General features: G+C 40.3%; 1 protein-coding gene across 4 annotated transcripts; it reads left to right on the top strand.

Moving 5' to 3' along the window:
• The first annotated feature begins 787 nt into the window (after positions 1-787).
• Positions 788-14,280, top strand: olfml2bb (olfactomedin-like 2Bb). Of its 4 annotated transcripts, XM_078264870.1 has the most exons (10): positions 788-827; positions 3,611-3,860; positions 4,883-5,155; positions 5,357-5,464; positions 6,215-6,373; positions 6,521-6,740; positions 8,349-8,819; positions 8,912-9,088; positions 9,387-9,583; positions 11,825-14,280. In XM_078264870.1, exons 2-10 carry the CDS (start codon positions 3,663-3,665, stop codon positions 12,212-12,214), a joined length of 2,193 nt encoding a protein of 730 aa, XP_078120996.1. In that variant the 5' UTR covers positions 788-827; positions 3,611-3,662; the 3' UTR covers positions 12,215-14,280. The 4 variants fall into 4 exon arrangements, with proteins under 4 accessions (XP_078120996.1, XP_078120994.1, XP_078120993.1 ...); XM_078264868.1 differs by lacking the exon at positions 788-827 and having other exon boundaries at positions 3,107-3,860; positions 6,524-6,740; XM_078264867.1 differs by lacking the exon at positions 788-827 and having other exon boundaries at positions 3,107-3,860; positions 8,915-9,088.
• The last annotated feature ends 1,140 nt before the right edge of the window (positions 14,281-15,420 follow it).

The raw sequence follows: 15,420 nt of genomic DNA, 5'->3' as shown, positions 1-15,420 counted from the left end.
TGCAATATTTGAGTGTTTTCAGGGAATGTAACGTTACTGGTGCAGCAACAAGTCAACAAGACAAAATCACTAATATAAAGCTTCAAACTGCAGATAAATAGTCTACTGGAAACTGCTATCAACGTGTTGTTTTAATGCTCTGAGAATTAAAACACAACACATTTTCTTTGTAGCTTCCATGTTGTTTCCACATTACGACTAAAGCTCATGAACACATCGAAGTCAGAAGAACGACTTCCCAGACAGCCGACTCAGGAAACAGGACCATCCGAGGAGCACATGAATGCATCATCAGTGTGTGAGCTGGGCGGTACTGTTAAATGTGAGGTGAAATTTGTCACAACAGTCATCTCAATTCAATTCAAAGGAGAAAAATGGAAACAGACGTTTACATTGCCAAAGCAAGTGTGAAATAAAAACACTGTACATACAATAAGTAAAGACCTACTAGAATAAAGTGTAAACAGAGCTGTGCAACATTGTAAGCAAACTCATAAATGAAAAAAGGTCAAATTTAACTGATATATACATTTAAGCCTATAAGGAAAGATAACTTAAGATACAACTAGAAAAGTGTGGACAATGCAGTTAAAACATATACATAGAAATAAGTTAGAACTGTGTAAACACTGCAACAGTTTCGAGGTATTTCCATATGTATGTACAGTGTGTCTATGTACGGAGGTCAGCACAGTGCAAATGGTCAGTGCAGGAATCCAAAGATGATTCACAGTTTTCATGGTGGTTATTATTCCATTGGATGTTCTTTTCTTGTCACAACAGATCACAAATGCTGTGTTCGCACATTGCTGTATTTCACTCAGCAGGTATGTACATTTTTTTTGTTATCAGTTATGTTGAAAAAAAAAAAACAGCTCTGTTTCCAGCTCATGTTGTGTGCAGAGGGTGAAGCCAGGTCTGCCTGTGGCAGCCTCTCTCGATGGCGAGGCTGTGCTCACTGCGTGTGTACAGAGTCAAGGATTGCTTTAGTTTTGGATCGTTCACAGTGCTCAGGTGTTCTGCCACAGGGCATTCTCTGTCTAGGGTCAAATAGCATTGCAATTTGCTCTGGTTTTTGTTTGATTCTCTACAATGTGTCAAGTCATTTTCTTTTTGTTTTCTTATACTTTGGTTTAGTCTGATGGGGTGTGTGTCTGGGGGCTCTGAGTCCCAGATCCAGCTGGCTGAGGGGACATCTCTCTACAGTATCTCTGTGGATGATGGCTTTGTTATGGATTGTGTCCGGGTCACTTTCTTCTAGGTGATAATGAAATTGATATGCTCTCTTTTGAATTTGGATGACTAGTTTTATGATGATTGTGATGATTAGTTTGTATAGTCCTCCCATCTCACCAACTACAACATCATACACAAGGGTCAAAATTGACAATGTAATTTACCCTTGTGGAATGAATGAAAGAATGTCTTCTTCACAACCTCCCTTTTAGGGCCATCTGCTGGTTAACACGGAAACAGGACAATATTTTTTTAGCTCTATGCAACACTGTTACTCGAACATCACAAATTCTATCAAAGTTATGTTCCCAAATTAGAAAAGTAACCATACTGCTATTGTCTGTCTGGCTGTTTTTATGCTGTTTTTAGTCATTATGTGTTCATGAACCACAGGATCACAGGCTCACGATACGATACGTGATACATGGCTAACGATTCAATTCAATTCAATTTTATTTATAGTATCAAATCATAACAAGAGTTATTTTGAGACACTTTACAGATAGAGTAGGTCTAGACCACACTCTCTAATTTACAAAACCCCAACAATTCCAGTAATTCCACCAAGACCAAGCATTAGCAGTGGCTAATGCGACAGTGGCGAGGAAAAACTCCCTTTTAGGAAGAAACCTCGGCAGACCCAGACTCTTGGTAGGCGGTGTCTGTCACAAAGATAATGGAACAGTGACTACAAATGGTAGTCGTAGTAGTTCATGTCATAGCAGGGCACTGAAGGGCGTTACAGGATGTAGCGTGGCACAGCATAGCATGGGTGGACGTAGCAGGACGCAGCCGGACACTGCAGGGCATTGCAGAGTGTAGGACCACAGTTACAGCTCCAACCAAGATCTTGGTGCCACCCTAATCCAAGGGAATATTCTGGGCGAGAAAAGAAACATAAGTAAACTCCCCAATGATATCCCAATACAGCCATTCTGCGTTAATCAATATATTGTTAGATAATCCTATAATGATACATCACGATATCGGTCCAACTATGAATACAAAATGCATGTGAAAAGGTTAAGTGCAGGTTTTCTCCGTTTATTCACTGCAACTCCAAACTGTTAGAAAACAGCACAGTTCTGCAGCACAAGTTTTTCAGTCTGTAAATTAAAATTACAGAACTATAGAGAAACTATGGGTCCAGACTTTGGACTTATAAAACGTGGCTTGGACATCTATTATTGTCCTCAAACTGTTGTCCGCCATCCCATTATTATTTTGTTTGTTTGTTTTCTTTTTCTTTGAGAATGTGTAGACTCTTCTCTGTAGTTATTTTTGAGATTTTTGTAGTTATTATTAGCTTAATTTGCAACTTGTAATAGATGTCTACTATGTCATCTGGGTCAGGTCTGCTTTCTGTCCCCAGAGTCTGAACTAAACATGGAAAAGCAGCGTTCAGTTATTATGCACCACATCGGCTACAGTATCTGGAACAAAGTCCCAGAAAACTGCAGGCCCACTGCAACTCTCAGTTCTTTTAAATGAAGGCTGAAGACTTTTCTGTTTGATGCTGCCATTTTTTTAAAAAGTAATTGTTCATTGTTTTGCACTGTAACTTCTAGTCTTGTATTTGTCTTACTCTAGCTGTTTTTATTCTCTCATTCTAACTATTCTCTTTAACGATTTAAAAAAAAAAATGTAACTACTCTGTTTTATGTAAAGCACTTTGAATTGCCTTGTTGCTGAAATGTGCTATATAAATAAAGCTGCCTTGCCTTACTTCAAGGGATTGTTGACTGTCCCATGGCTGGATGGTAAGATTGAAGAGGTTTTACCATTAGGTCTGTCTGTCTGTCTGTCTGTCTCTCTCTCTCTCTCTCTCTCTCTCTCTCTCTCTCTCTCTCTCTCTCTCTCTCTCAGGCACTAGCTCAGCCAGTCTTGGTTTGGACCGGGTCCGGTGTGGAGTTCTGTCACCGGCGACACGTCGCATGTAACCGAATAGAGCTCCTTTGTCTCCGGCATTTTATACGTGAACATTCGTAACTTATTAATTTTCCTTTCGTCCCTTTTTAAATACAGCCTTCATCGACAAGAACTGAAGTGTAAAGTTAGATATCAGGCGAAATTTGAACCAGCATTCATTCATTGCGTTGGAGATGTAAAACGCTTTAGAAACCTGTGGACCGTCGTTTTGAAGCGTTTGAAATTAGCCTGTCAGGCTTAATTTAGAAACCAGTGGACTGTTGGATACGTGGTTCGTTTGTTCTTTCAGCGCTGTCAGACTGGACCTGCTCAGCCATTTTTGGCAACAACTACCTGATAATTACCTGAGACTATTTCTTCACAGAGCTGCCTGTTTTATTGTCTGCTGCTTGTGTGGAGAAATGTGGCGCGGATTCTCACTGCTGATTTTATGCTGTGTTGTAAGTGGTCTTGATGCTCACGAAGCGGACAAAAGCGATGACCCCTCGCTTCAGAAGATGCTGTTGACCGAAGAAGCAGAGCTGGGCACTCCGGACAAGGATACTCCCTCCCCGACTAAAGTGGAGAGCAGTCTGCGGGGAGGGGAGCAGCATTCCCCGGGGAGAGACGCTCCTGTTGCGGAGGGGAGAGCTCAGCAGCCCACCGCTGAGCCTCTGGAAGATGAGCTGGATAACCAAGAGAATATCATTAGCCAGGTCAGTGTAATGTGCGCCCGTATTTCCTTCATCGCCAAACTGCATACACAAACTCGTGGTTTTAATGGCAAACATCAATTGTTCAAAACTAGCCTAGTAGAAGAAAGATTTTACGTATTTTATTAAAAGTAGGCATCCTTTAATTCGGCATTATCCAATTTACTTAGGCCTATTAGTTTAAAAAAGTTATTGAAGTAAAGTGAAGTTTTGTATGGCCCTTGCTTGCTGAGAAAAAATGATAATCCTGATAATGGTGGGAACTATTGAATTGCCAGAACTTCAACCCAAGACCAGTTGAATTTTCCTCTCTCCACGTGACTTCGTTTGATCTCATTTGCCAACAGCCTTGTGTGTCAGATCCATGGTTAGATCACATCTCAGTGGTTACTTAGTGAACTCAGGAACATTTTCCATCCAATTCATCAAGTGAAAACCACATGAGAATTCAAAGCACTTGTGCTTTTTGGACACATGTTGCTTTTTAACTGTAAACCTTAACTTTCTCATTTCCAATATGAAAATGAGATTAGGTGACTGTATTAGACACGGCAGTTTTACTTGCAAAACTAGGCCTACCGCTACTTTATTTTTCCTTTAAACACAATCCAAAACCCACAAATCGTCAGTTCGGCCTATATGACGTGTAAATCTGACCCAGGCCTGTGTGTGTGCTCCACGGCAACAGTTTGCATCAATCCTGTGGCTGGTTATGTAATATCCTTCAAACTGTAAGTGCTCCAAACCAAAAAGTGCCTGTTTGTAAACGCCTGAAGCTATCTTCTTCTCAGGCAGCTCACCACTGCTGCAGCTGCAAATCATCACCCATGCTCAACTGTTTTTTATTTTTTATTTCATTCAAGTATTGCTGCTTGATATATACCAGTGATCAAATATACATTCATTTTAAAGTTGAGTAAAAAGTTAACGTGTATTTTTCTTTAAAGTTTCCTTTGGTCTGAGCAGCCTGTGTAAGTTGAAAAAGATACTTAGAAAGAAAAAAACAAACTCTTCCTCTCTTTCAGTTGCTGGGCGATTACGACAAAGTAAAGACTGTGTCGTCAGGGTCCGACTGTGTGTGTCGCTGTATTGTTCGACCAATCAAACGCTCTGACTGCAGCCGTATCCATGACAGCGACCTGGCATCACCATCCCGGGATTTTTACACCGTGGAGACAGTTACCAAAGGAACAGACTGCAAGAAGTGTGTGTGCATGGCTCCGCCTTCAGCCGTCAACCCCTGTGAAGGAGAGTACAGGTTTAAAAAACTACAAGACGCCAGCAAAGATGACATTAAGGTAGAAACACACGCACACACACTGTCACTTTTTTTTCTTCTTTTTTTTCTATTGGCTATTGAGGGCAAATTATTTCTTGAATAATGAAGAGTCTGATGTTTAGGTAAAGATGATTCCCATAGGCCTAATCAAAGTTTTTGGCCTTCTCTGTCCTCCTTTCATCTTTCTGTGTCATTCATCTCTGTGATTTTGCCTGTTTAGCTGGCGACTATTATTGACTTGTTGGAGGGCTCTCTGTACGGAATGGACTTGTTAAAGCTCCACTCTGTCACCACCAAGCTGCTGACCAGGGTGGACAACGTGGAGAAGGTGAGCACACATAGCTACATGCACAGGACACTAATCTGCTATCCATATTAGTACGACTCTGGGTTTTATATATAATGTTTTGCATGGAGTGAATGTAACTCCAAACTCACAGAAAAAAATCTGCTTTCCACAAGGAAGAATGCCAAAGGGTGGTACATAGTGAATGGAGGTTTTCAGGCTTTCTTTAGCCAAAGACTGTAGCTTTAATCACTTGCATACCATTCATTTTCATTGTCAGGATAAAAAAAAACATCTAATAGCTATAATTAGTATGGTTGCAGCCAGCCTAAAAATTGCATTTCAGCAAAAAAGGTGCTCCTTTCATAGATTAATATGACAATATGACATTTCTTGAAATGATGTAGTAAATCAGTGTACTTTAGAGAAGCCTGGGCAACTACTGTGGTGTTTTACAATACATGTTTTCAAACACAAAAATGTATATCTGCCATGTGTCTAGTACTAGTGTCTTATCAAGAGCATATTTTCTATGACAAAATCGAGACAACTGCACCCCTTTTTTTAGCCTGTATTTGTTTACATTTTGGCAGCTAACATCATTCAAAATATGCAGAATTAGCTCTTAGCATGTATTACCCATGTATGTACAGACAACTAACTGATTTGAAAGGTTATTATTTTCATTTGTCACCACTCTGGTATATTCTTTAGTTTACCATTGAGTATGCCATTGTGAATCCTGCTTAGGATGGACTGTTAATGTACTGTCATCATGTGTGTGCACTTCAGGCTTTTGCCCGTAATTTTACTGAGAAAGCAAGAGAGAAAGAACGTGTGAAGGAAAGAGCAAAAGAGAAAGAGAAGAAGGCTCAGCAGAAAAAAAAGAAAGTGAATGATTTGGAGCGTGCAGGACAGAAAAGTGGAGCAGCTGCCTACGGCAACAAACAGGTATCACCTGTCTGAAAATCTGCGTGCAACATGCCAGAAGCAAACACAGACTCCTACGTATTATCTGTTGTCAAAACAAAATATTTTGTCAACTAAAAATCACATATTCTTTCTAAAGTATACAGAAATGTGCTTGTTCTGTCACAGAAGAATCCTGAAGGTCCGCTGAAGAAGAACGAACAGCATGATGGTCTGGAACAACAACCGCCAACCAGGAATAAGACAGGAACTCAAAAGCCAATCAAAGACCAGACAGAGCCAAAGCAGCCAATCAAAGACAAGAACAGCATGGTCATCAGGGGTGTGACCTTCTACAAGGCAGAGGAGAGCTACAAAGAGGAGGACGAGGAAGGGAAAGGAAAACATAGTAAGTCTAACATACCCTTATTACTGTAATGCTTTTATGTCACATTATGTCGAAAAAATGTTACGACTTGATGGCAACAACCTGAAGTATTCGTCTCCTAACCTGTCAGGATTGATGTTTTTTATAGACAGTTTGCTCCTGATGATTATTAACTTGTACACATTCATTAATGGATGATACATCATATTTCACTGTAATGTTGTGCCAATTGCTGATCATATTGACTATCAAGGTTTTCCATTTTATTTTTATTCAACCTTTACTTATACAGGTATTCTCACTGAAAAACTGGTTCTCATTCTTAAGAGAGACCTGGTCTAGACACAACAGCAATACGACACAAACTTACAGACAGACAGAACATTCTTACAAAGACAAAATAGGACACAAGTCATAAAAGTGCAAAAAGTGCCAATGTGTGAGTTGATATACTATGAGCAAGAGCAAACCCCCACAGAGGCTCTCTCCAGATTTCATGATGATACACACCAAATTCCTACCCTGGAAATCCAGAGTTCTCACGAGAGCACAATTTGAATTAGCTCAGCGAGTCACTCTGGCATTGAGTAATGATGCTCATTAACTATGCCCTTGTAGCGAGCTGCACCAATCACATCGGTGTATCTGATATAGGCGTGCCAGAGGCGAGCTAAACAGATGACGATAGTTTAATCTACCAGTTAGCGCCGCTGGTGGCTAAGCGTATGGGGCTCTGGATACGTCACCCTGTGTATTGTTGTGATTGGTCGTAGTGTTATCCAATTGCGTGCAGTGAGATTTTTCAAATGCATGCTTGGTGCCGCCCCTCGAATTGGGCCGTTTTCATTACTCGATGCCAGACCCTTAACCTTTCGGATTTGGGTCTGGATTTCCAGGCTACCAAATTCCATTCTCAAATGCAAGACTTTAGAGTTTCTTTTCTTTAAGGTTTATTTAAATTGGGCTATTTAGAGCAACTTCAGAATACAGTTACTACGAAATCCACATGAACTACTCTTCTCATCGGCATACATTAGATCCACTGCCCAGCACTTATTTCAAACACTAAATCCTTCAGCACGAGCCTGTTAACAGTACAGACAACGTTATCTTTACTTCACCCGTCTCTCCTCTGCTCCCTGTGTGCAGCGTGATGCCGTGTGTGTAAGATCCCGTGGTTTAAAAAGAGAGGGAAATAATAAATGTGGCACTATAAAATAAAAGTCCCCTGAAAATAAATATAAGTAGCCATTTGAAAAAAACGTTTTAAAATAAAATTGTATTTATTTATTTAACTATATAGACTCATTTATATATTTATATTTACATTTATTTCTATATTTATAGCCTCGTTTATTTATTTTAGAATGTTTTTCACAGGCATATTTATTTATTTATTTAATATGTAATAAAATGGCATTCCATACTTGGCAATCTCACTTATTAATACGATCTGAAAAATACAGTTCACTGTAAAAACAAAACGAAAGAAAAAACATAAATAAACAAAAAAGCCTTAATAATGATCAATGTTCAAATCTGACAACTATAGCAGGCAGAGAAAACTGTTTGAAAAAACTTTATTCAGCATAAAACTGTCTTTTCTTCTTCATTTTACTTCTTTTACAGCAACTCTAACTACAAATGTATCGGTGGACTTACTGATCTCTGACCCGCTCCCACCTACCAGGACTTTCCCCACCAAGAGTCCAGGACCTTCAACCACTGTTAGCACCCAACTAGACTTCCAGGACCTATCAATGACACTGAGCAGGCCAGCGCCCACCCAACAACCAACAGCTCCCCCAACTACCACCCAACAAACCACAACTCCAACAAAACCAGTTCCCACCACCATCAAACCAACGACTAAATTAACTACAAAATCAACAACAACCAAACGGACGACGACTTCCCAACAAAATACAACTACTATACAGCCTACCCGGCACGCCAATCAGGATACCACCTCACTCTCAGATACCAATATAAGTCCACCTACTGCTGCGTCTCCCACAGCAGAGTCTCGGCCAGGACCCAAAAGTCGACTCAGCTGGACGGAGAACCCCGCTGACCAACCAAAGACCACAAAAAAGCCTGGTAGATATAAGACATATTTTAGGAGTTTTATCATTAAAATAAGTGAAAAATTGCATTTTAGAGTCTTGACTCACAGTGTCACCTTCTTGCAGCAGTGTGTAAGGACACATTAGCCAGTATCTCTGAACCGGTTCAGCAGAACTCTTACGGACTTAGTCACGGAGCCTGGATGAGAGATGCTCGCGGCCATGGCAACGTCATCTACCTTACTAATGGTCACTATGGCAACAACCTCCTAGAGTTCCGAGACATGGACACCTTCAAATCAGGTATAGGAGTTTTCTGTCTTGAGTCTGTCTGTGTGTCTGTGTGTCTGTGTGTGTGTGTGTGTGTGTGTGTGTGTGTGTGTGTGTGTGTGTTTCTGTGTCTGTGTGTAGAAGGTAATGAAGCCATAATCTACAGTATTTCCCACCATGCCAAGCCATTTAGCCTGAGGTCAAAGTCATTGTACTGCTTATTAAGTGCAGAGAGCCAGTAAAATATAAAAAATATTTTCTATCGATACTAAAGGTCATGCTGTGGATTGTGACCAGCTGCATATGTTTTCTGTGTGCTCTTCCTACTCAGGTCAGGCAAGTAATTCATACAAGCTGCCCTACAGTTTCACTGGAACAGGCCACGTCGTGTTTAATGGAGCTTTCTACTACAACCGTGCCTTCAGCAGGGACGTCATCAGATATGACCTGAGACACAGATATGTAGCTGCCTGGACAACACTACATGATGCTTTACTGGAGGAGCAAGTTCACAGGACACAAACTGAAGTAAGACCCATGGTATACTGGACGAGAAACACTGCATGATGATTTACCCGTGGAATATACACTCGGGACACTTTAAAGGGTCATAATGGGTCAGTCCGGGGAACAAAAACACTACAAATCACTAGAGTTCAAAAGGTCAAATAGTGAGGAGAATAACAACTGCTGTAGTTTTGTTCCCTGTTCATTTCAATTCATATTACAACTGAAATATGTCTGTATTTTACTGTAACCTTACCCCGATAAAAGTGTGGGGAAAAAACATCAAAGGAATTGTTCAATATTCTGGGAATTACATTTATGTGTTTTGTTTCAGAGCGTGAGATGAGAAGATCAATGCCACTCTCATGTTTGTGCGTTAAATACAGAGTTGCAGTTTGGACAAATAACTTACATTGATATGAAGTGAAAGCTAATTAGTCGTTCCATTGCAACACCAGCGCACAGCAGCAGAGCTACGCCTCCGCCATGTTGGACTTAAAGTGATTAAAAACCTCCCGCCTACAAAGTGCAGTAGAAAAAAGTTAAACAAAGTTATTTTTTATTCTATTGTCATATATTTAATGCCTACCGAAATGGCCTATGCTGAACAATGAAATATATATATATATAGAGCGTGCGTGTTCGTGTTTTGCCGTGCTGTGCTTGTACTTCCCAGTAACAAGCAGTTAGCCGCCAGCTAACAACACAGTTGTGCGGTGAGGGGAAAAAAGTATGAACAGGTTTTGAGGGGCGCCTTGTTTACCTTGTTTTCTTTTGGGCGAATCGGATTTCTGTCCAACGCTTTTAGAGCCACGGTCACGCCATCTACACTTCAGAAACATCTCCACTTTAAAATGGATTGTGTGGGAGCTGACAGGAACATCATGGTGCACACAGGTGCTACGTAAACCCTGAAATCTATACACGGCTGGCCGTGAAGGTTGTTTAAAACGGGAACGTTTCTAAGTTTTCTTTCTTAATTTCCCATGTTGAAATACATACATCTGTCATTACTTTATTGTACCTTCAATGCAGCATTTTTACTGATTATATGTTAAAATCATATCAATACCCCATTCATTTCTTCAAAGGCCGATTTAAAAAAAATTGCTTTCAGCAAACCCCAATATTCTTTTACAACAGGTCCTCAAGAACATCTGTGATGATTTTCAAGTTTTTTTTACTGCAGCATTTTTTAATAATTAAGTGCTAAAGTCATATCCCATATCCATACATTGCTATATAGGTATATTTAAAAAACTTCCATAAAAAAGATAACCGAATGCTCTGTCATGTCATGCTCTGTACTCTTATTTCTCTTCTCTTATTTCTATTTTCACTCTTATTATTTTCCTGCTTTTTTGTCCTTTGCCAATCACATGCCTGAGAAAGTCAGGGGATAATTACTTGATTTCTTGGTTCATCTCTACCAGCAACACCTAACACATACAAGTAGTTACATGATCCATTGTTAATCTAAAAGTACTGATTATAGCCGTAAAGGCAATTCTTTTACATATTTACTAGTGCTGTCAAACGATTAAAATATTTGATCGCGATTAATCGCATTAATGTCATAGTTAACTCGCAATTAATCGCAATTAATCACATATTTTTATCTATTCTAAATGTCTCTAGATTTCTTTTTGTCCAATTATTTTTTCTCATTTTAATGCTCTTATCAACATGGAAAAGTGGATCGGCTTGCTTTGTGCTTTTGTCGCCTGGCTTTGACGCGGGGGCGGAGAATTCACATCAGCTGTGTGCTCGGCCATCAAGTGGTATTTCAGACTGGACGTGCTGCGATGAGAGCTCAGTTCACAACGTCAAAACACACACATCACTTTGGTCTTGTCAATGGAACCATTTGGCAACTTTTTAAAAGTAAACTTTCCACTCAGAATCTTATTGGCATCCATTTCAGCGTCTCGCGCTCGCCATCCACTCAAAACGTAACGTTAGCCTACTACTCTTTGGCCGGCTCGCCATCCCAAACAGTGTGTGCGGCGTGCCTGTTGTTTTGTTTCCGGTCTAGCTAGATCTGGTGTGGTGTTTTTCTAACGTTACTAGTTGTTGCAACAGCATGTGAAAAAAACTACAAAGTTTGTTAGGCCAAAAAGAACGTTAATCTCGCGATAAAAAAATTGACGCCATTAAAATGGGTTTGCGTTAACGCCGTTAATAACGCGTTTAACTGACAGCACTAATATTTACTTTTCAATAGTTGGTCCTCTGTAAATTACAGCATGTTTTATTTTCCAGGTGGAGTTTGCTGTTGATGAGTCTGGCCTGTGGTTGCTCTACCCCGCTCTGGACACAGAGGGTTTCCACCAGGAAGTAATCCTGCTCATCCACCTGCGCCCCCGAGACCTGCAGCCAATACAGAGCTTCCGCACAGGTCTTCGCCGCGGGCGCTATGGAAACAGCTTCCTGGTTTGCGGCGTGCTTTATGCAGTGAACAGTATGGAGGATCGCTACGCTAATGTGACATACGCCTTTGACACGCACACGCTCACACACACTGTGCCGAGTCTGGCGTTCACGAACATGCACGCACACACCTCTCAGCTGGCTTACTGCCCACTAGATAAGAAACTGTACGCATGGGACAATGGACATCAGATGACGTATGATGTCGTCTTCGCTTATTAGAACAACGATCGGACACGTACAGTAGTTGGAAGATTGAACAGCAATTTAGCATATCCAGCAAGAGGTCCAAACTAAGCTGAGGACAGAAGAAATAAGATAATAACTGAACAGATATTTCATCAATGTTTTGTATCTGAATGACTGTGGATCAGTCTAACTGAATGTGTTATTATATTGACCTCAGCTGCTGCTTTGTCACACACACAAAAGTCAGTATCAAGCAGCAACATATTCACATTTGGGAGAAAACCAAAAAGAAGGGTTAAATGAAAGAATATAAATACATGTATTCACATATTTCTTTCCAAAAATTCCTCTGAATTAAAAACGATGTATACCTGTCCATCTGCATGTTCAGATTGTGATTTAGAAATCACTGTGGACAACGCATTCTCATGAACGGTTTCGTAAGATATTGTACGAAAATGTATGCACATCAATTTGTATGATATACTACGAAATTGAGATTGTGGTTTGGATTTAAACACTCCCGAGGAACGATCGTGCGTTTCCTGGGTGGAAGTCTTTTGTTTTCGCCGGGAAGTGAACTCTGCTACCTGGCTTCAAAGTGCTGTGTTTTATGACCCCCCCCCATCCACCCTGACCTCCTCCCTCCGTGGTCAACAGCGTTCTTACACAGCAGCAGCCAATGTGGTGCATAAAATATGTGGAATACGTAAAGGTTAATGCCCGACAAGGTGTCCATTGTCAGGAATTAATGGACGATGGAGGAGGCATGAATCATCCTGGATTCTTCTCCATAAATTTTGACAATATTTTAAATCTGTCTCTTGTGAATCCCCTAACTTTATGGCAGTGCAACAGTTAAGTGTGGAGTTCCCTTTCAAGGGGCTGTACCCGAAATGCTGAAAAAAACAGCGGGCTGGGATTGTCTCCACACAACAGTTCCCCAATACATGAAATAACTGTTGTTTTTTTTACAGCCACATGCACTAACATGCACGTACAGATACGAAACTCAGATTTAAACACACAGAGGGAGTGTGACTTCATTTGCTCCTCTGCTCAGGTCACCATTACTCCACTATATCTTTACATAGAAAATAGTTGTTTACTGCTATATTAATGTGCTGAATGTCAAGTACAGTCCCTTTAAGACAGCCATGAACTCATTTTGCTGTTGTGTTAAGTTAATTCATTAATCATTCGATTCACGACATGTGCCATAAAGGCTTATGCCACTAAAAAAATCAACAGCTTTCCATAACCTATGTTCAATAAGATACTGTAATAGTGCCAAGTCAGAAACAGATTGTCAGGTAAACCCAGACTTTACCAATCATGTGACTTTTTACCTTTGCATATTGACCATGTGATCATTTGCCAATGAGCTATAAGATACAGCTCAAAGGTGACCAATTTTTACTTGCCCTGATGAAAGCCTTAATGGCTGAAACGCGTTGGTATTTTAAACTTTACCCTCTTGAGTCCCTCAGTTTCCTTCAACCTTTTAAAACTAATAGGATCCCCAAACTGAAGAGCACCAGAGGGACACTCTCGACACACCCGAGCAGCACTCCATGCAGACTGCAATGTGACTAAAATCAGACTAATCAGATCAGATCAGATCTAATGACTAAAGACTGTCTAATATACAGTATGTTTAATTCCAGAGTGTAAAAACTGATTCTGATAATGACTTAAGATACAGATACTTCATACTATAAGTGCTGCATCTAACGTCAGTGTAATGCCTTTATTTTCAGTATGTAATGAAGCAGCAGCCTTTTTTTATATGGTCAAAGTCTATAATGTATGTTTTTTTTTTTTTTTGTATGTCTGCTTAGCGTGTTGCATATTAACCTAAACTCCTGTCCAGTAATGTTGTTATCATAAGGTTTTATTACAGGTGGGAACAGGAAAGGAAGCTCTAACCCTGGTACAGTTGGTGCTACCATTGAAGTTCATTCATCTAAAACCATTTTCAAACTAGCACATGCTCCACACTGTTTTGCTTGTTGAAGAAAATCCCAAGACAAGGTTGATTTTAACTGCTTTACCTTTTTGTTTTGTTAATTTATAATAAAATATTTCAAAAAGATTAAGGTGAACAAGCTCTGGTCTTTTCCCCTACTTTTTTTTTCTTACTTTCTCCTAAATCTGTCCTGTGCATGTCCAGCCTGCTGTGGACATTAGTTCTTGGGTTGATTTAGTTTTCCTGGAAGCAGTGGAGCCACTGGAAGGATCCCAGGATGGAAAACAAGCCCCAGCCAGATGCTGGTGAACCTCCGACTGGGAATGCTCAGGACACAGAGACCTTCTACATGTTAGAGAGTCGCATATAGATTTCTATAAAATCATTTACTGGTGTTTGATAAGACTTTATCACAGCGAGCAGAGAGCCTTTTCCATTCCAGTCTGGTTTGTTAGGCACAGCCCAGCTCTCTCCAGATCGGATCAGCCCATATCCACTCAAAACAGAATGAGTATACACTACAATTATCAACACACTTATAACAATAACACATTTTCAAAGCAGGTGAACACATAGATAGTTAATAGCTAGTTTATAAGCCCTCTGCTCCAGTCTGGCAGCGTCTGACACGTGGTTGCTAATGGACTCTCCAGAAAACTCAACCTGGCATGTTCACAAACTTTCAAGGGAAATTTTACTTTCAAAATAATTCCTGGCTCCTTATCTTATTTTAATGGTACAATCTAACCTGCACTATGTATTTGCAGCAGCTGCAAATAATACAACACAGTTCAAATGAAGTAGGATATTATTAGACTATAGAAAAGAAAAGGTTTCAAACTGAAAAAAGACAAAATATATGAACAACATAAACAACAAGTTGACTACAAAATGCATGACTTAGAGCAAAAGGTTCCAGTAAAGCTGATTGGATCCTCTGGAGATGACATCAAAAGTTATATAACCTTCATGTTTATGTGGTGGTGGTGGTGGTGGTGGTGTGTGTGTGTGTGTGTGTGTGTGTGTGTGTGTGTGTGTGTGTGTGTGTGTGTGTGTGTGTGTGTGTGTGTGTGTCTGTGTCTGTGTGTCCGGTGTGTGTGTATGTGTGTGTGTGTGTGTGTGTGTGTGTGTGTGTGTGTGTGTGTGTGTGTGTGTGTGTATGTGGTAAGTGACCACCTAGCAGGATACAGAAGAAAGGCGCCCATTCACATCAACTGCATACTCAAACAGTCTCACCAAGCTGAATGTGTGTGTTCTGTATAACTGTCTT

The sequence above is a fragment of the Sander vitreus genome, chromosome 12 (assembly GCF_031162955.1).
Source record: "Sander vitreus isolate 19-12246 chromosome 12, sanVit1, whole genome shotgun sequence".
NCBI classification, from domain to species: Eukaryota; Metazoa; Chordata; class Actinopteri; order Perciformes; family Percidae; genus Sander; species Sander vitreus.
Note: the sequence above shows the minus strand (reverse complement) of the source record. Positions and strands in the feature narration are given on the sequence as shown.

What these genes read in the sequence shown, in the direction of transcription:
- olfml2bb (XM_078264866.1), top strand. Translation starts at nt 3,567, where the DNA reads ATGTGGCGCGGATTCTCACTGCTGATTTTATGCTGTGTTGTAAGTGGT. An exon ending in AAAGACCACAAAAAAGCCTG is followed by an intron (nt 8,820 to 8,911) that starts GTAGATATAAGA and finishes ACCTTCTTGCAG; the next exon opens with CAGTGTGTAAGGACACATTA. An exon ending in TTCACAGGACACAAACTGAA is followed by an intron (nt 9,584 to 11,824) that starts GTAAGACCCATG and finishes TTTATTTTCCAG; the next exon opens with GTGGAGTTTGCTGTTGATGA.